General features: G+C 42.6%; 1 protein-coding gene across 2 annotated transcripts in view; it reads right to left on the bottom strand.

Annotated features, from left to right (window-relative positions):
- Window positions 1-25760, bottom strand: part of LOC145346944 (serine/threonine-protein phosphatase 2A 55 kDa regulatory subunit B gamma isoform) — a 320021-nt gene extending 294261 nt beyond the window's left edge. The window contains exons 1-2 of one of the 2 annotated variants that reach the window (XM_080194824.1): window positions 25686-25760; window positions 25485-25562 (exon numbers count right to left, since the gene is read on the bottom strand). In XM_080194824.1, the coding sequence (XP_080050950.1) occupies window positions 25485-25562; window positions 25686-25692 (85 nt within the window). In that variant the 5' untranslated portion in view covers window positions 25693-25760. Of the gene's footprint in view, window positions 1-25484; window positions 25563-25685 lie in introns of those variants that run through there. The other variant, XM_080194843.1, reaches the window with a different exon arrangement.
- Window positions 25761-25964: the final 204 nt, after the last annotated feature.

Here is a 25964-nt window from a genome sequence, read left to right as displayed (position 1 = left end):
TCTATGTGATTCGCTGTTGCTAAATTTGGAAACAGTGAAATGAATTACGTCACATCCTATTAACATTTCTATTCAACCTGAAGAGTCAAGTAGATCTATAGAGCAATGGAGATCTTGAATCAAAATATCACTTAGCTACATATCATGGATAGTGAAAAAAAAACGGTGTTTTATAGAGCAATTTTTAAAAAAAAATCATAATACTTTGTCATCCATAACAACTGGCCAACTCTTATATAATACCAAGTAGGGTGGCAGAGGCATCATTAGTCAAAATTAAAAGTGCTCTCATTTCAAAGTGACGCACAAAAATAAATCTCCAAAAATTATAAGCAGACCAGAAGTAAATTTACCAAATTAAATTAAAATGTTGTGCCTGGTGTCAAACAATGCACTGCAATCCTTTCAGCACTCAGCAATGATAGAAGGCCTCCATGGCATACTCCCTCTGCAGGAATACATAGTCACGGAGTTTCCACATGAAAGAGAGACAAGTAGTCTGGTCAAATGGTCCTGTCCAATACTGTTGTATTTCTAGATTTGCTTAAAGCAAACTTACCAATCTCACACAGGACTGTGAACTAAACATCAGTTCTGTTCACTTGAAGATACAGAATGGGTGTGCTTAGCTGATAAATTTACTATAAAGATTCAACAGCTATTGTTTACATGAAAGTACAGTTGCAACTCCTTCGCACATGCTGCTGGCTAAATAGAATGCTCCTCTGAATAATATGCCAGTCACATGTGTACAACAGCCATGCCCTCAGCCTCCATGCATAGATTCCTTCCAAATCTCATCAGCACACCACTCCTTCGGCAACCTTTTTTACTGTTTATATGCCTATGAATTTTTGGATTCCCTTTAATTTTAGCTGCTGGTCTCTTCTCAAACTCTCTTTGCTACTCTCATTTCTTGTTTTACTTTTCCTCTAAACTTTCAACATACAGCCCAGTTCTCACTCGTAGAATCAGACTGACATCTATCAAGTGCACCCTATTCTTTGCTTCTTCCTACTCTGTCTCTTCATTATCCAAGGAGCTCTGGCTTTACTTATCCTACATTTTACAGCAAGTCTGTAATCAGATCATTGTTCGCTGTGTAACGCACAAACTGCAAACGGGCCAAAGGCCATTACGTTTGGACTGGGGAAGTATCTGTTCTACTTCAAATCACCCTGGAAAGCCAAAGTATGATAGAAATATCAACAGTTGGGGTTAAGCAAGCTGTTTCATGTCACTACTGCACAGGTGGCTAGGCAAATGGCATTTTTCATTTGTCAAGCCAAAACAGCATGTTGAGTATATACGATAGAATAAGGTTGTGTATGAATTTCTGTGCCAGTGTGATGGCAGGTATAGAGGCTGTATGGCCCATTGATTGGGTGATCAAATCAAACCACATCTTGCTTTAGTTGTTTGTAATAGGCAGAGAGCAGGTCATAATCAGCATTTACAAAACATCTGGTGGATGCAATTCCACAACTGGGCAGCACTTGTTGGACAATCAATTCCGAGTGCACCTACAGCTACCCTAACAGCCAATTCAAGGTAATCAGTTGAGATCATAACATGGCTCATCTACCCTTGCTAGAAGCAACATACTGTTGTACACAAACAGAAGTAACGAGCTTAAGCCTGGTGCCTTTTTGAATTATCCAGGTGTTTGGAGAGCCTACAGACGACCGTTGTTTTCTCCACAGCAACACTTTGACCAGAGTCAACTTGCCAACAAAATCAGCATCTTCTTCTGAGCGTAAACTAACTTGTATTGCTGAGAAAAGGAGATATGCTGTCAAAGCTTTTCGTATTGCACTCACCAGGACAGATCTGCAACAGTGCCAGACCTTCAAATGAAACAACAATTTACACTGCCTTGCAGAGAGTGCCGATCAGTAGAAGTGTGGCCATGGAAAATGTACCTGGGAATAGTTAACTGCCAAGTTTTTGTTCAAATTCAAACGGAGTATGTTGACTTTGTTTGTCATGGGGATGAAGTGGGAAATGGCTGCTCCAAAGCTTTTCTTTGGTTGAAAATGGCACAATACGATCTTGCTGATTGCAAAAACAGGGCCCTGTGTGACTATGTGGAGCTTCTAACATGTGAAGATTAGCCACACACTGATCTAACAGCTAATTTTAAGCTGCTTGCTAGCACAATCGAGGCTGTATAGTAGATGTTGGCCAATTGCAGAGTCACATCTAAGGTTGAATGAGGAGTTTGGATTCTGCAAGCATGGGCTGAACACAGTCAATACTTTGTCTGTTGCAAACAGCTAAAGGGATGTGCTGTTCGATATGATCCTCCAGATGTACAAATCTAGCATCACAGTGGCAAATAAATCCACTTACCACATCATTCATTTATGTGGGAGGCAGAATCATGTTTTTGGCTTGGCGGCAGCATCTCATTAATGGAGAGCAGCACTCATATTGCTACTGCATAACCACAACATGAAACCACCAGCTTCATCTGTTGGTCAAATTTTTGAGACACCTTACCAATAAATTGTGATTATTTGCATTTTGACATTCTTGAATTTGACCTGATAAGTAAAAGATGATAAGCTTCAGCAATATGTCCCCCCCTTATGCAATACTCAATTCCCAATAGCCTGGAAGTACAGGGATTCATACACTATTCAAAGATGTTCAATTCCAATGCAAAATTTCTTACCTATAAACAGTACCAATATTTCAAATATCTCAATCTGCAAGAATTTAGCCTTTTTTTAAAGATAATTCAAGAGAAGATTGAAACCGCCAACAGCACAATTCCATCGTAAATTGCTACTTACATGTCAAGCACTTCAGTTAGTCATGCTCTCATCAATTCCTGGGCACGCTTATGCATATTGAAAGAGAAAGCTTGCATTTATATTGTGTCCTTTATGGACTGTAGACATCTCAAAACACATTACAACCAAAGGTATTTTTAGAGTGTATTCATTTTTGCAATGTCAGAAACACAACTGCCGATTTACACACAAACTCCTGCATATAGTGAGTGATTATCACCAGATAATGTTTTTGTGATGCTTGAGAGATAACAATAGGCTAGCACGCCAGAAAAATCACTTAATATCCAAGCGGTGAAGAAAGAAGCTGCAGCCAATCTGCCAACAAGTGCAGCTTTGGACCTGAGTGCATACTTGGAGTTTGGTGAGTGTGTGAGTAGGTGTCAATCTTGTTCTTGAAAAATCTAGTCTAGACTTTAACTATCAGTAAATTAAAAGTACTGTGTAAGTAGACAATGTTTCTTTCTTTCAGCTTGCGGTAGGGTAAGCCTCACATTTATCTAAATTAAACTCCATCTGCCCACTGGCCCAATTGATCAAGATCCTACTGCAATCCTAGATAACCTTCACTGTCCACTGTGCCACAAATCTTGGTGTCATCTGCAAACTTACTAACCATGCCCCATAAATTCTCATCCAAATCATTCATATAAATAACAAATAACAGTGAACCCAACACCGATCGCTGAGGCATACCGCTGTTTGCAGGCCTCCAGTTTGAAAAACAACCCTCCACAACCATCTTCTGTCTTCCATTATCAAGCCAATTTTGTATCCAATGGCAACCTCACCATGAATCCCATGAGATTTAACTTTATGCAACAACCTACCATTTGGTTCCTTGTCAAAGGCCTTACTAAAGTACATGTAGACAATGCTGACTGCATTGCTCTCATCTATCATCTTGCTTATCCCTTCAAAAAAAAAAGACATGATTTTCCACTCACAAAGCAATGCTGTCCCTAATCAGTTCTTGCCTCTTTAAATGCCTGCGGATCCCATCTCTCAGAATACCTTCCAACAACTTACCCATGACTGACATGAGGCTCACCAGTCTGTAGTTCCCAGGCTTTTCCCTGCGGCCCTTCTTAAACAAAGGCGCAACATTTGTTACCTCACCTGTGGCTGTCAATGATTCAGATACCTCTGCTTGGGGATGTGCAATTTCCTCCCTAGCCTCAACATCCTGGGATACATTTAATCAGGCTCCAGGGATTTATCACCCTTGATTCACTTTAAGACTTCCAGCACCACCTCCTCTGTAATATGTACACTCCTCAAGACATCACTATTTATTTCCCCAAGTTCCCTAACATCCATGCTTTTCTCAACAGTATATACTGATGAGAAATATTCATTTAGGATCTCATCCATCTCTTGTAGATCTGCACATAGATGACCTTGTTGATCCTTAAGAGGTCCTACTCTCTCCATTGTTACTCTTTTGGCCTTTATGTATTTGTAGAAGATCTCTGGATTCTCCTTTGTTTTAGCAGATAACACAATCTCATGTCCCCTTTTTACCCTCCTGATTTCTCTCAGTTGTATTCCTACACACCTTGTGCGCTTTAAGGGATTCACTTGGTCCGAGCTGCCTATGTCTTGTGCCTCTTTCTCCTCCTTGACCATGGGCCGCAATATCCTGAGTCATCCCGGGTTCCCTACTTCTCCCAGCCTTGTCCTTCACTCTTGAAGAGGAATGTGCTATCCCTGAATTCTGGTTAAGACATTTTTTGAAGCCTCCCATTTACCAGACATCTCTTTGGCCTCCCACAGATTCCCCCAGTTAACTTTTGAAAGTTCCTGTCTGATACCAACAAAACTGGCCTTGCTCCAATTTAGAATTTTAACTTTTGGGCCAGACACATCATTCTCTATAGCTATCTTTAAACTAATGAAATTGCGGTCACTGGTCCCAAAGTGATCCCTCACTAACACTTCTGTCACCTGTCCTTCCTTCTTTCCCAAGAGGAGGTCAAGTTTTGCCCCATCTCTAGTCAGGCCATCCACGTACTGAATGAGAAATTCCTCCTGTATACACTCAAATGTCTCTCTATCCAAACCCCTAATATTATGATTGTCCCAGTCAACGTTGGGAAAGTTAAAATCCCTTACCATTAACACCCTATTTTTCTTTGAGCTATCCGTAATCTCCTTACATATTTGCTCCTCAATTTCCTGCTAACTATTTGGGGGCCTGTAGTAAGTCCTAGCAAAGTGATCGCTCCCTTCTTATTTATCAGCTCTACCCATATAGACTCAGTAGGCAAACCCTTGGATATATACCCTCTCAGTACTGCCATGAGGTTCTCCTTAATCAAAAACTCAACTTCCCCTCCTCTCTTACCTCCCATTCTAGCTTTCCTATGGCATCTGTACCCTGCAACATTGAGCTGTCAGTCCTGCCCCTCCCTTAGCCACATTTCAATAATAGCAAAATGCCCCATTCCCATGTACCCAATGCTCTGAATTCATTTGCCTTGCTCATTAGGCCTCTTGCATTGAAATAAATGCAGTTTAATCTCGACTTCCCTTGCTCTCTGCTTTGCTTTCTCAAACTATCTATCCCGTCATGTTTTCTTGTCCCTGCCCTCCAGCGCAGCAGAGCAAGACATGAACTTGGCTGTTTCCACCTTCCCCTGGCGAACCATCTCCCCCAACAGTGTCCAAAACAGTATGTCTGTTATGGAGGGAGATGACCACAGGGGACCCCTGCACTGCCTTCCTACTCTTTGTCTGGTGGTCACCCATTCCCTAGATCCATTAGTAATTTTTTTTATTTGCAGTGTGACCAACTCACTGAGCGCGCTATCCACAACTTCCTCAGCATCACGGACACTCCAAAGTAATCCATCCGCAGCTCAGGAGCTGGTAAGTGGTCTAACCAGAGCTGCAGTTGGACTCACTTCTTGGGCGTGAAGGAACCAGGGACACTGGAAAAATTCCTGAATTCCCACAACGCATATGGAGGAGCGTGACGTGGGTCTGGGATCTCCAGCCAAGACTTAATCCTTAAGTTAAGTTACAACAAATACAACGCCAAGACAAAAGAGAAAATAAATAAAGGAAAAGCTATTTACCAGTCAATCACTTACCTGGTAGCTGTGACAGCACGGTTCGATTTCTTTCACCTCTCCCTTGCCCCCCACCTCTTTCCCCCGGCGTCTCCCTCACAGGTCTTCCTTCCCCCCGGAGATGAGCACCTTCTTTTCCCTCAACACCAAATTCCCACAGCTCTAAATTCCCAACACCCTCACTCTGGCTGAGTCTCTGTCCCACCGGCATGTGCAGGCTCACTGGTTGAGAACTTGCTAAAACAACTGCATTTTGTACAGCTGAGGCAAGTGGAGGTGACTCACACACCAGCTTAGAATTCCTAAGTGTTCACACTTATTAGGGGCCTAATCAGGCTTCAGTTGATTTGGGGGGGGGGGGGGGGGGGGGGGAGGGGGGGTTGTCTTTCAGGTCACTGCTTCAGTTGATTGGCAGATAACTGCCACTAGCTAATTGGGTCAGTTGCTTATTGACCTTTATTAGTTGATTACCGAATTTAAAAGGGGGAGGGGCGGGAAAAAAAAAGAAACACTTACGCAGCTCCAAATTCCCGATACCCTCACTCTGGCTGAATCTCACCTCAGGCTGCAGTCTGACTTGCACAAGCTCACTTTCTCAAAAGGCGATGGAAGCAGAGACTTTGAATATTCTTAAAACAGAAATAGATTGATTCTTGATACGCAAATGGGTGAAAGGGTCAGAGGTAAGCAGGGGCATGGAGTTAAAATTAAAACCAGCTCATCCATGATCTTATTGAATAGTGGAGCAGGCTCAAAGGGCTAAGTGGCCTACTCCTGCTTTGTATATTCAACATTGGGTTTTGTGAATAAACCAGTATAACCTAAGACTATTTTTTCCTTCCACACAGGTGAAAACTGGTTCTTATATATGCCCTGATCTTTCTCCAATTAGTACCGGCTATTCTTGATCACAATTTGAGTGTATACTCAATTGTCACAATATTTGTAATGTTAAGAGGGGCAAGCTCATGTTCTTCAATGAAACAGTGCAATGAAATCTTCAATATTTACCCAAGGGGTGACGCAGCACCTCAGTTTAACATCTCACCTGAAAAAAGTGTCAGGATTCTTGTGCTCAGGTCTCTAGTCTGGGACCTGTACCTGCAATCTTGTGCTTCACAAGGTGAGAATACCACCTCTGCTGGACAACCGGCATTCTAACTGATGGCTCAGTAATATTGTCCTGGTGCGGTACAGGAAAGCCCCACCTCCTCACTGAATTAGTTGATCTTAACCAGTTTAACAGGCATTGACATCTCAGCAACCCTGAATAGGATAAAGATTAAATTCCCAGTTGCTGTAGGGTCATCTACTTGATTTGATAGAGGGACTCTATTTGGTCACTAACAGGTCATAACATTGCAATTCAGAGGTTATGTTGCTTAATCCACACAATGCAAAATGAGGGTTCTTGTTTTATGGTGATTAAGTCCCTTTATTTTCTATTATGGGACATACGAGAGGTCTTGAAGTATTTTTAAGCACAAAGCCTAGGACTGTGGGCATAATTGTACACAATGGCCAAGAGTTTCCCATTTTGAGAATCTAACTGGTGAGACAGAAAATTCTGTGATAATTTTAAGGTCTGTTGAGCTCGGGCTGGAATTTCCAATCTTCGGGGAATGCACGTGGGCTGGAAAATCCCACCCAGTGTGTTTGTGATAACCCCTGAGGCCCACTGGGAATCACTAATTGATCTCCCTGTGGGATCCACTGAGTACAAGTTCCTCTGGTAACTCACGATGACTTGCCCAGCTGGAAGCCTTTAAGAAGGGCAGACTCAGGACTGGGCCTATAGCACTGCAATTCCAGGCAGGTGTGCGTGCACGTACCTTATGTTGTGTAAATAAATGATGTTCCTTTCCAGTCGGGTTTTCTGACTTATTACAGTGTTTAAGTGAGGAAGAAACATTTCCCTGCCTTTCCCCAAATTTGATAGATACAGCATTTTCCATACTAAAGGAAAAGCACAGAGTACTAAATTTGATCCCTTGCTAACAGGCTTGAGAAAAACCAAAGAAACGTGAAGGCCCATTCTTAATCACAACAAGAAAGTAACACAAACCAAAACCACAAAAAGAACTGAGTGAAATTTAGGTGGATTTTGAGCTCATGGTCTGTTGTCCCAGATTGACAAATGGCAAACAACAACGTTATTCTGGAGTGCGAAGATTTACAAAGTATATACGCTGAGTAAATGCAACAGATCTGGCAGAAATAGGGTGACAGGAAGATGCATTTGTGTTACTTCCTCTCACACAACAAAACACCTCGTGAACCCACACAACACTGACTGAATATATCCACATACCATTTGTTGTTACACATTTACAAAATTATGTGATCAGCCCATTACACAAATATAGATTTTACAAACTATAAAATGCATGCATATCTACAGGCACCAAACACTTAAAACAAATTATAGAAGAATCAGCCAAAAATTAACTTGAGAAATTTGGATGATATTTGTGGGTAATGTTGCATATTTCCAGAAGTGACATTGAATTGGAATTAACTCCAAAATATTGCACAAATTTCAACAATATTTGAGCAGAGGGTTGCAATGTACTTTCCATTCCACATCCCAAATAACACTAACAACCAATAGTAAACATTCACACAATGCAATTTTTTTTTGGAAGTAGAACAAACGCGCTCCTTATAAGAGGCAGGGATCACCAGTTTAGGTAAATCATAAGACATTTTAGCAGAGAAGCAGCCAACATGCTTGCATCAATATTAGCTGCCCACTTTATTTTCCACCTACTCTTTCATCAATACTCTTCAATAGCCTTCAAGTGTTCACCTGATTTTCAGGATTAGTCGAGGTTCAGTAGTCATTTCGTTAGGATATGCATCAAGGTATATCATGCATTCTTATCCTTATACTTTTCCAGAAATATCAATGGATTATGATCAGTGGAAATAATCTCTGATGAATCGCTGACAACATCAAACTCAATGTCTCCTTTTCAATGGTCAAATATTTATTTTGATGACTGTTTAGTTTCCTGGAAGAATATCCAACAGGACTTTCTATCCTTTCATCGTCTTCTTGTAATAATACAGCACCAATACTCATATCACTTGCACCAATAACCACCTTAAAGGTTTTGCATAATTTGGTATCGCCAGCACTGGTGCGGTGATTGACACAGTTTACAGACTGTCAAATGTTTTCTAACACTCAAAAATCCCCTGAAACTTTGTGCTTTTTCAGAGGCTGTCAGTGGAGCAAACACAATGCTAAATTTTGGCATGAATTTCCTGTAAAAACCAGTGAGGCCCAGAAATCTCATTGTTATTTGGAACTCCCCAATAACCTGGATTTTCACATTCCATGGGTCACCTGTCCCTAACCAATCATATGGCCTAGGAATATGACTTGAGCTTTTGCAAATTCACTTTTAGCCAAGTTTACAATCAAGCACACCTCCTGAAGACTACCAAATAATTTGTAGAATCCTACGGTGCAGGAGACGGCCATTCGACCCACTGAATCCACACTGACCACAATCCTACCCAGGCCCTATCTCCATAACCCCTGACACTAAGGGGAAATTTAGCATTTCCAATCCACCTAACCCACACATCTTTGCACTGTGGGAGGAAACTGGAGCACCTGGAGGAAACCCACGTAGGCGTGAGAAAATGTATAAACTCCACACAGACAGTGGCCCAAGCAGGAATCGAACCTGGGTCCCTGGCGTTGAGAGTCAGTAGTGTTACCCACTGTGTCACCATGCTGCCCATAACTGGTTCAAACCATTTGGTGTTATGAAAGTACAAATGGAATTCCTTTATCCCAATCCTCTGGATAATAGCCCTCAACATGTTCTTTAAAGTTTGATGCCATTCCCATGATTCTGGATGGTAGCAGTTGATTTAAATCACTTCACTCCCAAGCTATCCATAACTTCCCTGAATAAGTTTGATAAAAAATTGGATCCTTGATCTGATTGGATTTCTGTGGGTAGTCTGTATCTGGTAAAAAAAAATGTATTCCTTGACAATTCTTTTAGCTGTATCGTTGCGTAACAGAAAGTCCTCTAGAAATCTAACAGAGGCATCCATTAGGGTCAACAAATACTGATTCCCACTTACTGTGAGGGAACAAGTATCTTATCATGAGGAGATCCACACAATAATAATTTAGGACCCCCATAAAAGGTTCCTCAAAAGCTGGAATGAGTATTAAGGGTGCTCATTTCATTACTGCTTGAGGTATCTATTACCTGAAATGCATGACAAGTCCAGTAAAATTCTGCTACATCTTTCTGCAGTCCAGGCCAATAAAAAAGTGTTTTCATATTTTTGCTCGAGTTTTCTGTACTCCTAATTGACCTCCTACTGAAGGAACCTCATGTGTTATCTGCTACACCTCTTCTATAACCCACCAGTAATAGAACTTGAACCTCTGCCCATTTCTCATTTGCCTGAAAATGTAAAAGGTCACAATATCATCAACAAGACAACATTTTTATTGTAATAAAGCTTGAGTATATACTTGGATTCTTCTTCTGTGTATACTTTCTGATACAACTGCTTTCTCTCTACATCTTTGTTGTAATTCTGCCAACTTTCCTGAACTAAAAATATCCACTTCATCCTCCACCTGTTCTTGTTCGTTAGCAACCATCTGGTCAAAAATTGATCCTGATAACTGAACCTCCTGATCTTTATTCTTTGATTTCTCCTCTTCCTCCTGTCTCAACCTGTGGCTTTATGATCTTGTTACCAAATATCCCAGGATATGCTTTCCTCATCTCAGTTGTTTGAGTTTCCACTGGCGTTTCAATGCCAGTAGGCATCACTCCCACCTGTGAACCAGCTATATTGTTACCCAGGATAAACTATATCCCTGGAAAAGATAATTTCTCTATTACTCCTACCACCACTTCACAATTTGTCACCGCACTCTCCAATCTTACCTTACATAATGCAACACTTTTCTTTTCACCATTAATTCCACACATTATCACCTTTTCTGGCAATATTCCTTCCAAACTACATATCTCTTCATCTCTCACCATTAAAGATTGACTTCCTCCTGTACCTCTAAAAATTTTAAACTTCATTACCTACTCCTCCTGGTACATGTGAATAATCTTTACCCACACAAGTAAATTCTTTAGAGGTCTGGCACTTGCTTAACAATCAATCCCTGAAGAGGCTGTACATTTTTTTGTACCTCTAACTTCAACCATAGTTTCCTTTATTACTTAAAAACCCACTGACTTATCCTGCTTTACCACGTCAGTCTTCCCACTACTTTTCTTAAGCCACCAATGCTGCAACTTCACACTTCCAACTTTATTACAAATGAAAAGATCTAAGATTTCTTATTTCTCTTCCATTCTCATATTGCCCTTTTAACCCAAACTATCAAACACAGTTACTAGCTTCTGGCACTAGTTTATACGAGCTTAAGGTGGCTTTCCTCACCTCGTCGTAATCCCTATGTGTCTGATACAAAGCAAATGCCTCATTAGCTCCACCTAATAACTTCATTTGACCCAATAATACCCATATAGTCTATGGTAATTTTATTTGTTTAGCTACATTCTCAAATGAAATTTAAAAAGTATCTACATCTTTCTCAAACCTTGGCGAAAGTTGAATATATTTAAACAGATCCCTACGAGGCCTTTGACAATGGTGATTTGATTCTTCCTCACTATCCTCATCATTACTCCCAACTTTTATATTTGCCTCCACCAGTTTAAGTTGATGTTTGCTTTTCAGTGGCAGTTTCCAAAATCTCTTTCCTTTTGCTCCACCATGACTATTCTCTCTCTTTCCCTTGCAATATTTCTGCTGCAATTGCCCCTCTCTTTTTCCCCCCCTATAAATTGCAAATCAACCATTTCCTTTTCACGTTGCAACTGTCTTGATTCATTTTGCTGTTCAAGATGTTTCATTTGTAATGTAATTTTAGCTTTTTCAATGATTCAAATGGTGTTTCTGGCAAATTTAATGACAGACACAGACACATACACACACACACGACTCTTTGTCACAGTCTTTCAGAACAAGGCAGCAATTCACTGTTTTAAAAAAAATGAAAGATAAACTGTTTGCAGATGAAATATTAATACTAATTAGTAACTAATATGTTACAAACTAAGCAGTGATATATTATGTTTTTTGTTAAAGCCTGAAACAAATCCTAGGAGTAGCACTGATCTGCTACCATCGAAAGACAAGTCAGTCCCTGCCAAGAGACAGGACAGAACTAGTAGTTAAGATAAATTATACCTGACAAACGTTCAGAAAAGCTTATGAACTTCATTGTATTTATTCTGAAACTCAAGTGGGACAGAAGAATTTAGAGAGTTGTTAAACAAAGTCAAAAATAGCCAAATCAAAGAAGTAAAAAGATTTTTTTTAAACGTAGAAAACATTTAAAAACTGTGCGAGCATCAAGTACTCACACGTTGGGCTTGGTCGAGGCTATGGTAAAATTGTGTCCCAACAACAGAAGTGTACTCCCTATTCTAATAGTCTGAATTTTGCCCCATGTCTCAGAGAAGGCAGGTGTACAGATGATAAAATAATCTCCATGTCATTTTAGATTTAAAGAGTTTCCTCTTTAAATCCAAAATCTATCAGTATTTTCCTGTTAAAATCAGACAGTCTGCAAACTATTATTTATAATACAAGTGTTATCTGCTGATATTATATTCAAATGCAATACTATACACAAGTACTTCCAATGTGCAAATGCTTTCTCTGCAGGTACTTTCTAACTAGCTGAAATTTAATGTCAGGCACTGGTTTCACAGGACATCATACACTGCAAACCTTGCATGGAAGTTTGGGTATTGCAACCAATACAAAAATCACAGACTTCTCAGAAAACAGGTTCATATAGCTGCTGTTTTTCCCTTGGGTGACAAAAAGTAATATGAAAAATTCAAACTCTAACAAGTAAATTCCCAAATTTATGCTGATGTGGGAAAGATATTTATTCTGACCCTTCCAAACGTTGATTTTGTCTTTGAGGTACACAATGGTCAGAAACCATGAGTCTCAAACCATTTGGGTTTGAAATTGTAACTAATATAAATTCAATGTGTGAGGAAACCACCGGTGAAGAAACCTCCATTACTCCATGTTGTCTCTTTTCTGTTGGACATGCATAGGTGCTCTTCTACATTATTCAACCATATTGACTCATCAGTTCAATCCATCGTATGATCATATTTGCTGAAATTCATTTTGATTCAGCACCACCACAGACAATAAAACTTCTCACTAAATGAATGGAAGAAAATACATGCAAAGAAATGGTGCGTGCAATAAGCATCTTTGCATTATGCCAGTGGATTCTTGCCTGTTAAAAATTAGATATTTTAGTATATTAAACCATATAAAAAAAGATATCAACAACTAATTTGTTCAGCAGCTAACCAGTAAATAATTCCATTTCCACATTACATGTCTGCAGATTACTAAAAGGAATGGTGGATATTAGTGTTTGATTCTTCATTTAGCTACAAGAGATGAGATGGTAAAGTAAAGAATATTTATTAGTCACAAGTAGGCTTACATTCACACTACAATGAAGCTACCTGTGAAAATCCCCAAGGGAAACTGATGAGAATGATGCAGATGGATTTATATTCATATGAATTTATATTGTTTTCCCTCCTCAGTTTCACCATCCTACAGCTAGCTGATGCACTGTCACATTAACAAAACAATTAAAAAAAAGTTATCCTTCCTGATAATATTTAATGAAGCATTAAATTGAAAACCATGGTAAGCAGATGGCCAAACAGCAAAACATTAAAACCTCTACCATCTCCACAAAGGTTGTTTGAGATGACCACAGGCTCCCAGTAAAGTAACAAACTCAAAACAATTTAACATAGAACATTACAGCGCAGAACAGGCCCTTCGGCCCATGATGTTGCGCCGACCAGTTACAAAACAATGACCCACTAACCTAAACCAATCCCTTTTCGTCCATAAACAGATCCACGGATCTCTTAAACGCCCCCAAACTAGGCGCATTTACAACTGCAGCAGGCAGGGCATTCCAATCCCTCACCACCCTCTGGGTAAAGAGGGATTGGAACAAGATCTCTCTACAAATCAATGTATAGGCATACACACAAAAAATTACTGGTGATATATTCCAACTCTGCTGCAACTTTGCCCTCTCTGCCCATTGTTAGAACATATTATCAGATGCACTTTATATTTTATCTTGCTTCCAAGTGCAAACAAGCATTTTCTAATAACATAACCTTTTTTTTTAAAATTTGTTCATGGGATGTGGGTATCGTTGGCTGGGCCAACATTTACTGCTCATCCACAAGGGCAATCAATAGTCAACAACATTGTTGTAGGTCTGGAGTCACATGTAGGTCAGACCAGATAAGGACAACAAATTTCCTTCCCTAAAGGACATTAGTAAACCAAATGGGTTTTTAATGACAATCGACGATGGCTTCGTAGTCATCACTAGACTTTTAATTCCAGATTTTTACTGATTTCAAATTTCACCATTTGCCATGGTGGGATTCAAACCTGGGTCTGAGTTACTGGTCCAGTGGTATCACTACACCACTTCCTGTGCACAACTTACAAATATGGTTTAACTTGCTGGGAGTTAAGAAAATGGGGCACAAATGTTTAAATTATCTCCAAGAAAACACTAGTATTTCTGGAAACAGAGACAGCACGTTACGTAATATGTAAACATGTATATCATGTAATTACAGGAATGCATAATTAAAATGTCAACTGAAATACCTAACATGGCTAGGAAATTCTACGCTTCAAGTACTTTACATCTAACCTTCATTAAAAGGTAACGCAAGGGGTTATTTTAAAAATAGAAACACATACTACAGCACTCAGTTTATATTATTCATTGGATAAAGGATGACATGTTAAAACATATTAACTGCTTTTCCATCACAGTCTTCTTCCTCCTCCTTCTTTAGTTTTCCCTTCCGATGATAGATGGGGTCACCACATTGCTGTTTTCATCACTTTAATAAAATTATTCCTGGATATGGCAGTTGATTTTATAGACGGATGTCCTTCCCCATTTACATGGAGCTGGGAACCAGAGCACAGCCAATGGGAGCTTTCTCATACATGTCCTTTCTTGTCCCTTCATATTGGCTGTGCCAAAGATCCCAAATCATTTAGATAGTATTTCTCCAAAATTCTTCCAATGCATTAATGTCTTTCTGAAAGTTTATGTTAACAAGTGGAAAATACAATGTTACAACTATGAGGTGTACAAGTTTACTGTGTTTTGGGACATTCTTCAATTTAGGGTAGAATGAAAGGGGTTGTATGAGCTGCTCAGAAGGCAGGGTGGTTTGATTGTTAGGGATGAGAAGGAGCCCAGCTTGTCCTATTGGGAAGAAGGTACAAGGTTTTTACACTTGGAGACAGTGCTCACAATGGATAGACTGAGAATCGCCACAGTCCCAGAAAAGTATTGAGGACGTTGGGTTGTGAACAGTTGTGCTTTAAAATGTCCACTTACTTCCAAGTCAGGGTTTCAGGGGTAACTAATCAGTATCTCTGCCTGGGCGCAAGGCCTGTGAGATTCACAGTGCCATAGTGATAGGCTTTGAGGTGGGAAGGATGCAGAAGTAGTCATCGTAATATGGAGTTAAATTATACTGATTGTCACAGGCAGGTTAGTCGGCTAGGATGAGAGACAGCAGCTGAAGTCTAAGGTTTGCTGTGTCGGAACGCAAGTGAAAACTCAGACTGAAAAGACCATATTTGTGAGGAGTTAAAGCAAATCTCAAAGATTTACCCAGCTTATACTAGAAAGAGGATTTTCAGTTATATTGTCGCCACAAACAACAGTCCTGGAGCTTAGAAGTTACCAGACCAAGAATGTTTTAGCTTCTTAGTGGTTTTGGTTTGTACCACATTACTGTTGTGTGCAAGAATGGGCTTCAAGTTTCTTAGCTGTTCTTAAACCAGTTTGTGCTCAGGGTAGTGAATCTACTTTTAGTGGAGTGGTGGAACTTTATACTGAATTCTCCAAACAGCCTTTCCCACAAATGGAAAATGCTGTATCACTTTAAAGTTTTCTCTTATTTGGGCTGCTGATAGGACAGTAGGGACGTGAGAAGGGGCCGGCAAGCAGGGTGTATGTGTAAATGGAGGTGCGGATGTCTATGTATGAGAAGGAGAGGTGAAAACGTGTGTGGAAGAGAGTGATGCATGTGTGCGCATGCATGAGCGAGAGAGAGGGCTAGATAGGGCATAAGAACATAAGAAATAAGAACATAAGAAATAGGAGCAGGAGTAGGCCATCTAGCCCTTCGAGCCTGCCCCGCCATTCAATAAGATCATGGCTGATCTGTCGTGGCTCAGTTCCACCTTCCCGCCCTCTCCCCATAACCCTTAATCCCCTCTCTTATCAAAAACCCATCAACCCGCGTCTTAAAAATATTTAGTGAGGCAGCCTCCACCACTTCAACGGGTAGAGAATTCCAGAGATTCACCACCCTTTGAGTGAAGAAGTTCCTCCTCAACTCCGTTCTAAACCGCTCCCCCTTTATCTTGAGGCTGTGCCCCCTAGTCCTATTGTCTTTTTTGAGCGGGAAGAGTCTTTCCACCTCTATCCTATCCATCCCATTCATCATCTTATACGTCTCAATGAGATCTCCTCTCATTCTTCTAAACTCTAACGAGTACAAGCCCAGTTTATTCAGCCTCTCCTCATAGCTCAACCCCCTCAACTCCAGTATCAGCCTAGTAAACCTCCTCTGCACTCCCTCCAAGGCCAAAATATCTTTGCGCAGGTGCGGCGCCCAAAAATGCACACAGTACTCCAGTTGCGGCCTCACCAATGCCCTATACAGCTGCAGCAAGACCTCCCTACTTTTATATTCAATCCCCTTTGCTATGAAGGCCAGCATCCCATTCGCCTTCCTGACCACCTGCTGCACCTGCAAGCTGGGTTTTTGCGACTCATGCACAAGGACCCCGAGGTCTCTCTGCACCGTCGCCTGCTGCAGTTTTTCGCCCCGTAAGTAATAGTCCTTCCTACCAAAGTGGACCACCTCACACTTGCCAACATTAAATTCCATTTGCCATTTCCTGGCCCATTCGCCCAGCCTATCTAGATCCTTCTGCAGACTCTCCACACCCTCCGCACAATTTGCCGTTCCCCCAATCTTGGTGTCATCAGCAAATTTCGACACTCTACACTCGGTTCCCTCCTCCAGATCATCTATATAAATGGTAAAAAGCTGAGGCCCCAGCACCGACCCCTGGGGCACTCCACTAGTCACCATCCGCCAATCTGAATAGCACCCGTTGACCCCCACTCTCTGCCTCCTATTTGACAACCAATCTTCTATCCACGCTAACACCCTACCCCCAACTCCATGTCCCTCGACCTTCTGCAATAACCTCTTATGAGGCACTTTGTCAAACGCCTTCTGAAAATCTAGAAAGACCACATCCACCGGCTCTCCTCTATCCACCGCCCTAGACAAATCCTCATAGAACTCCAGTAAATTTGTCAGACATGACTTCCCTTTAATGAAACCGTGCTGCGTCTGCTCTATCAAGCAATTCCCTTCAAGATGCCTCGCAATTTCCTCCTTAATGACGGATTCTAACATTTTACCTACAACAGACGTTAAACTAACCGGCCTATAATTCCCCGCCTTTTGCCTGGCACCCTTCTTAAACAACGGCGTAACATTAGCCGTTTTCCAATCATCCGGCACTTCCCCGGAATCCAGCGACGTCTGGAAAATAACCACCAAGGCATCCACTATCACCTCCGCTATTTCTTTCAGGACCCTCGGATGCATTCCATCCGGTCCTGGGGACTTGTCCACAATCAGCCCCTCCAGTCTGTCGAGCACCGCCTTTCTAGTAACAGTAATGTCATTAAGACCCTCCAGTCCTACCACCTTTCCATCGCTAACACCCGGCAAATTATTCACGTCCTCCTCCGTGAAGACAGAAACAAGAAAGTTATTCAATACCTTAGCCATATCCCCATCCCCTACCACTAGGTCCCCTTTCTCATCCTCTAAAGGACCAACATTCACCCTAGCCAGCCTCTTCCTTTTTATAAAAACTCTTGCTATCCTTTTTTATATTAAGCGCTAGCCCAGCTTCATAGTTTCTCCTACCCTTCCTTATCAACTTCTTTGTCAATCTTTGTTGACATTTAAACCTCTCCCAATCCTCTTCTCGCCCACTACTCTTAGCTACTCTAAATTCCTCTGCTTTTAGTTTAACACTTTCCTTCACCTCCTTCGTTATCCACGGCTTATTACCTCTCCTCCTACTATCCTTTTTGACCATCGGAATAAATTTCCGTTGAGCACCAAGAAAGATCTCCTTAAAGATCCTCCACTGCTCCTCAACAGACCCTCCCTCCAACGCGCTCTCCCAGTCCACATTCGCCAATTCTTCTCTCATCCTACCGTATTCCCCTCTATTCAAACAAAGGACGCGTGTCCGGGAACCCACTTTCTCCTCCTCCATCTGCACCAGAAACTCCACCATACAATGATCACTCTCCCCAAGAGGATCCTTCACCACAAGGTCCCTAATTCTACCCGCTTCATTACATAGCACCAGATCCAAGATAGCTCGCTCCCGCGTCGGCTCCAACACACACTGTTCGAGGAAACTATCCCGGCAGCATTCCAAGAACTCTTCCTCGAGCCCCCCACGTCCAACATGGGTCGACCAATCAATATGCAGATTGAAATCCCCCATAACTACGGCCGTCCCATTCCTGCACGCCGCACTTATTTGCGCGTTAACAGCCCGCCCCATCTCCAGATCATTATTCGGGGGCCTATAGACGACACCCACCAGCATCTTCCTCCCTTTGCTGTTCCTAATCTCCACCCACAAAGATTCCACCCTCTGCTCCTTGGCTCCAATATCATCCCTTGCTACCACCGTGATGCTATCCTTAATCAGCAGAGCTACGCACCCCCCCCTTTTCCTTCCTGCCTATCCTTCCTAAACACTTGATAGCCCTGTACATTCAGCTCCCAGTCCCTGTCACCCTGCAGCCATGTCTCTGTAATGGCCACCAGATCGTATCCATTTGTGTCGATCTGCGCCATCAGCTCATCCACTTTATTCCGAATGCTTCGTGCATTCAGATAAAGTGCTTTCATCCCAGCCTTCACCTGGACCCTATTTGCCGCAACGCCACCAACTATACTCACGCCCCCTACTCCCTCTATTATTGGGACATCCTCGGCCTCTTCCCTTACATGTACACTCTCCTTAACTTTAGACCTCGTAAGGTCACCTACCCTCGCACCCTCCCCCCCCCCCCAATTAGTTTAAAGCCCTGTCTACAGTCCTCTTTACTCGATTCGCCAGCACTCTGGTCCCAGCACGGTTCAGACCAACCCCATCCCGCCCGAACAGGCCCCACCTACCCCAATACTGGTGCCAATGCCCCATAAATTCAAACCCATTCCTCCCACACCAATCCCTGAGCCACCCATTCACTTCCTTAATCCTGTCAACCCTACGCCCATCTGCACACGGTTCAGGCAGTAGCCCAGAGATAACCACCTTGTCGGTTCTACTTTTTAATTCCATTCCCAGCTTTTCATACTCCCTCCCCAGATCCTCAGTTCGCATTTTGCCTACGTTGTTGGCACCCACATGTACCACAACGACCGGATTCTCACCCTCCCACTCCAGGTTCCTCTGCAGCCCAGATGCGACATCCCGGACCCGAGCACCAGGCAGACAACACACCCTTCTGTGCACTTTGTCATTGTGACAAAGGACAATGTCAATACCCTTCACCCCACTATCCCCAATCACTACTACGTTCCTTTTCCCTTTCTCTTTGCCTATGTCCTGCTGCAGCACTGTACCGTGTGCAGCTTGCTCACCAACCTCACCTGCCTCGTTCTCGTCCAGCCTGGAAGCAAGAACCTCAAACCTGTTATGCAGATCAAGAGGCTGAGGCCTCCGCTCCTCACCCCCCTTCCTCCTCCCAGCAGCCCCCTCTTGTCCCTGACCCTTAGAGTTAGCCAGTCTAGGGGGGTTGGATGTCACTTGCACCCCATTGACAATGGCACCCTCTCTCCCCCTGATGAGCCTCAGTGTCTGTAGCTCAGAGGCCAGCTCATTTACCCTGAGCTGGAGCTCCTCTAGCAACCTGCACTTACTGCAGACATGGTCACTGGGATGAACCCTAGGATCCACCAGTTCCCACATCATACAGAAACATCATACAGGGCAATCTGTGTGAAACACAGGTCAGTGCATTTATGAAAGAGAGAGGTAAGAGAGTGTGAAAAAGGGTGTGTGAACAAGAGACAGTGCAAGTTCGTATAAGAAATAGAAAACAAAACTTCTAGGAATTTGTTTTTACCTAATGTGCAAAAACAGTTATATCTTTTGTGGTTTAACTCTTCAACACAACACATCAACTGCCAAAATGGCTACAGTGCAGTTGTTGGTATTAAATCTCACCTGTACACGTTTCTTACTGCTCTGCACCTTCTTCTTGGAAGATCTCATTTTGTTCTTCTCCTTGAATATCCTTGTCCTCTTGCCCCTTCCCAACCCATATTTCTCATCAAGGTATCCTTATCACTTCTTCCATCAGCCTCTGCACCAGAATGGCTTATTATCCTCAGTGATTTCAGCCCCCACCTCAACTCAATTTCTTCTCCCTCCCCGAGTTTATTGCTCTCCTTCCCTCCCTATCAATAGTCACAGCCACTCTCCACCTTGTCATCATCTCAAAGTTTCCCCATCCCCGTCACCTCAAGTATCCTTGCCCTCTAATATTCTTAATATCTTCCAGCAAGTTATTGTCCCTCAGAGCTTGCCCATTTTTGCTCAAGTAAAATGGACTCAAGTGTGAATGGACAGCTAAAACTAATTACATGCCAGAAACAGATCATTGCCAAATGTGGCTGAATCACCAATCAAGCTTTGCTCACTAACTAGGATGAAGCTGGATACAAAGATAATCCTTCTTTTTGCCACGACCAAGCATTGTACCCCACTCTCATTGCTAAGAATTAGTGCAAGGAGCTTCATCACAGTCCATCAACTCAGCTACCACTCTTCCCCTAACCCACCCAAAACCAAACTTCCCTCCAGCCTTAAACTCAGCTTTCTTTCTCATCTCCCCTCATATCCTTCTCCAAGCTCAGCAGACTCCAAGAGGAGTACTTCCTGCTCAATCAACCTTATTCCAGCTAAGTTGCTGACACCCAACTCCCTTCCTTGTCTCCAAGGCTAAGTGATATTGTTAATCATTCCACCTTTTCATAGATTATCCCTTTTCCTTTTAAGTCTGCCTCGCTTATTTAAAAGTCCACCCTGGGCCTTACAAAATTCAGCCCCATTCCCAATCTCCTTTTCTTCTCAAGAAAGTCCTTGAACTTGTCAATTCCACCACTCTATGTGCTAATCTCTCCACTCAGGATTCTGTCCTATAGCAAACACTGAACCAATCCTAGTTAAAGCCACAATGACATCCCTGTGAATGTGTTCATGGGGCAGGATCTCAATTCCCTTCTCAACCTCCAAGTAACTTTTGAATGGTCAGCTGTATAGGGCATTGGTGAGGCCGCAGCTGGAGTACTGTGTGCAGTTTTGGGCGCCGCACCTGCGCAAGGATATTTTGGCCCTGGAGGGAGTGCAGAGGAGGTTTACTAGGCTGATACCGGAGTTGAGGGGGTTGAGCTATGAGGAGAGGCTGAATAAACTAGGCTTGTACTCGTTAGAGTTTAGAAGAATGAGGGGAGATCTCATTGAGACGTATAAGATGATGAATGGGATGGATAGGATAGAGGTGGAGAGACTCTTCCCGCTCAAAAAAGACAGTAGGACTAGGGGGCACAGCCTCAAGATAAAGGGGAGGCGGTTTAGAACGGAGTTGAGGAGGAACTTCTTCACTCAAAGGGTGGTGAATCTCTGGAATTCTCTGCCCGTTGAAGTGGTGGAGGCTGCCTCGCTAAATATTTTTAAGAAGCGGGTTGATGGGTTCTTGATAAAAGAGGGGATTAAGGGTTATGGGGAGAGGGCGGGAAAGTGGAACTGAGCCACGACAGATCAACCATGATCTTATTGAATGGCGGGGCAGGCTCGAAGGGCTAGATGGCCTACTCCTGCTCCTATTTCTTATGTTCTTATGTTCTTATGTTCTAACTACACTATCCTCCTCTGTTGTCCAGCTGTGTGGCAACACCCTGATCTGGTTCCACCTGTATCCTGCCAGTCTTAGACACTCACAACCTCTTTTTATTATCTCTGCTAAAGTCCACAAGGATCTATCCTTGGCCCTCTCAGTGACTCTGAAGAAATAATGTTACATTTCACACGTACACTACTGACATCCAGCTCTATCACACTGCTGTGCTCACTGGTCTACATTCGCTCCTTACTTGATGCACTGATTTTTAAATTCTCATGTTTAAATTCCTCTGAAACCTCCTCCAGCCCTGCAACCCTTCCTAGCATTCTGCATTATTCCAAATTTGGCTTTTTCTGTATCATTCACTTCCTCCACCCTACTCATGTTGGCTGTGGTTTCAGCCATCTAGTCCCCAACCTCTGGGACCACTTCCGCAAGCTCTGGAACCTCTTCTGCATATGTTCCCAAACCTGCTTCATTGATCAAGCTTCTAGCCATCGTTCCAAATATCTCACTCTTTCTCTCAGGTCAATTTAATTTATAATGCTTCTGGAAATCAGCTTAGGGTATACTTCTGTATCCTAGAAGTATATCCTATACAATATGAATGCAAGTTGTTGATGAAAATGCATTGAAACTATTTAAGTATTAATCATCCTTTTACACATATCAAGGTTAGATGGAGACAGCGAGACCCTTTGCATTATAAACAAACCTTTCTTGATTTGTGAAGATCTTCTTCAATAGTACATGTAGCCTTGCACTACAGTTTATTGAGTTAAAGATTAAGAAAAACATGTGTTCTTGATAGATTAAGAGAATGTGCAAACTATGAGTTGTAACCCATTAGTAATTAATCAATGTATGAATCCAAAGTTAACCAAACAGAGCAGCTTGCTAAAGTTTAAAAAGTTTATTAGTGTCTATTAGTGTTATTAAAAAGTTTATTAGGCTTACACGAAGTTACTGTGAAAATCCCCAAGTTGCCACGCTCCGGCGCCTGTTCGGGTACACTGAAGGAGAATTAAGCATGACCAATGTGCCTAATCAGCATGTCTTTCAGACTGTGGGAGGAACCCCACACAGACACGGGGAGAACATGCAGACTCCGCACAGACAATGACCTGAGCCAGGAATCAAACTTAGGTCCCTGGCACTGTGAGTCAGCAGTGCTAACCACTGTGCTGCCAGAGACAGACAAAAACAAATGAAAATCCATTCAGCACAAACACTACCATTGAATAAGTTGGCAAGACAGTCACACATTCATCTTGGTTAGCTATACACTAACTATGGTCCAGAACAAAGGAATCTTCTTCTACTCAAAATGCCGAGAGACACAACCAGCTAATGGAATTTTCATTTACACCATTGATCAAAAAAAACAAATTTGTCTACACAGCACAAGATCTTCACTTCATTAGAAAGTGAATCTATTGCTGCAGCATTGACATCACAGTCTGTATTTTTTAAGAATATCAAATACTATGAAAAAAATTAAACTGACCATTATCTTTAGCCACTGTCATATATTTAAATGGAAATACGAAGAGAAACATTTTTAAAAATCAGGTCATCATTTACACAGCCCCTTCAAAAACAAGGTATTGTTGCAACCTTTAAACAAAACCTGGGGAGCACATTTAAGTGGCACCATCTTGTAACTTCACCAGGCAATTCCAATCTTTTGTCAGAGAATTCGTACAGTACAGAAGGGGCCACGTGGCCCATCTAGTCTACACCAACTCACTGATAGAGTAACTTACCCAGGCCCTCACTCCATCCCATAACCCCACACATTTTCCAAGGCTAATCCGTCTAACCTAAACATTTTGGGACACTTAAGAGCAATTTAGTATGGCCAATCCACCCAACGCGTGCATCTTTGGGCAGTGGGAGCACCCAGAGGAATCCTTCGCAGACACAGGAGAATGTGCAAACTCCACACAGACAGTGACCTAAGGCTGGAATCAAACCTGGGTCCCTGGCACTGAGAGACAGCAGGGCTAAGCAATGTGCTGCCCCCTTTTGATAAGGCACAGTGCTGATGTGAGGTACTTCCAGACAGAGAGGACAGCTATATAATGAGGCAGCATGGTGGCACCACAATGAGCACTGCTGCCTCACGATGCTAGGGTCCCGGGTTCGGTTCCAGCCTCAGGTGACTGGAGTTTGCACATTCTCCCTGTGACTGCATGGGTTTGGTGCTCCAGTTTCCTCCCATAGTCTAAAGATGTGCAAGTTACCATGCCAAATTGCCCATAAGTGTCCCAAGATGCGTAAGTGAGGTAGATTGGGGATGGTGAATGTACGAGGTTATAGGACTAGGATGGGGGACAGCGTAAGGTGCTCTATCAGCTAGTTGGTGCAATGGGCCGAATGGCCTCCTTCTACACTGTCAGGATTCTATGATAAGTAGCAAGGCTGACAAAAAAGACATGTTTCGTGAAAAGTTAGGTGCAGTAACATATATATACAGGGTGGTATAGGGTCTGACACAAAGGGTCATAGGACCAAGTAGTTCCATCCACACAGTGATGTCAGAGAGCACATGACCCACACCTAGGGATCAGTTCAGTATTGGGTAGAGCCCTGTGTAGGAGAAAGCATGAACATAACTCCTAGCTTGGACCTTTACTGTACCTACTACTTAACACTCTGAATACCTTAATTAGGACCTACTGTGCCCAACATGTAACAACATACTGGACATCCAGTGAAGTAATTATGAAAAGTATGGACCCCCCCCCCCCTCCTGTATTTTAGATGGACCATAGGGTGACAGGTTTGTTGCCATCAATTGGTTTTGTGAGAATACTACTACAGGTTTGGATTGAATTACCTGATGTGAAATCATTTCAGGTGTTTACACTTGTTATCTTGCAGGAAGTATTTGTAGTGGCCACCTGTCGTGAAAGGCTTCAAGCGAGCCAGTGAAAAACCACACATTCCTACCTGATAGCCACACATTGGAACTCCGAGCATGGGGGGGGGAGGGTGAATTCGTATCAGATTGACTATCTGCCTGTGCTGTCGGATTCTCTTGTGTGTTACTCTCCTTTCCCCAAACAGTAATTACAAACATTTAACGGTCTTGGTTACTGCCATTTTTTGACAAATCAACAATTTTCTTGTGATTACTTACATTTTAAAACAAAAATTAAAGAAGAAAATCAGTAACAGACAATTCCATCCTTAATGCACTGGAGTAGTTACAGTCCATTTCAAAATGTCAATTCATTTCAAGTAACATTCCCCCACACACAAATTTCTCACCCACCTAATGGGGAATAAAATATTGATTTCAAGTATTCGGAGATAAACCATTGAGGGAGGGAGGGAGGAGAATGTGTGATTAAAATAGAGGTGTGAGTATATATACACACACAAACATATACACACGTATACACATAGCACTTCCTCCCAAAAACAAATGCTGGCAGAATCACACCCTACCTTCAGAAACATCAAGGTCTGTGGTACCTTTCACTTGGGTAAAACACCACTGAATATCATTCCCACAGCCTCCGGCTCCTAGAAAGACAAATTCATCACGGGTGGGTCAGTTTCACCGCTCTTTCATGCAAACGTTACAAAATGAGCTGCCCTTACAGTCAAACCGTGACGGGCAGTGCCTTGCGTTAAGTCCTTGCTTACTTCTCATGGCTGCAAGTTCGCTCCAGCGTTGCAATCCAGGGACTGGGAGGCAGCGCACGGTCACACCCCGGAGCAGCGCTGCTCACACTCAGTCATCTGTCCAGCCAGCCAGTGGGTGTGGAGGCGATCCCATTGACAGCTCCCGAGGTCCAATCCCACCGTCAGGAAGCAGGAGGGAGCCGCCTCAAGGAGCTTCCCAACGCCCAATCACAAAGCAGCCAGGCTGGGGTGGGCTCCGAGTGAAGACGGATGTTTTGGTTGCTGAGGCTTTGACACATT

This window comes from Carcharhinus amblyrhynchos, chromosome 1 (assembly GCF_965287045.1).
Source record: "Carcharhinus amblyrhynchos chromosome 1, sCarAmb.v2.hapA, whole genome shotgun sequence".
NCBI classification, from domain to species: Eukaryota; Metazoa; Chordata; class Chondrichthyes; order Carcharhiniformes; family Carcharhinidae; genus Carcharhinus; species Carcharhinus amblyrhynchos.
The sequence above is the reverse complement of the archived record's forward strand: the minus strand, read 5'-3'. Positions and strand labels throughout refer to the sequence as shown.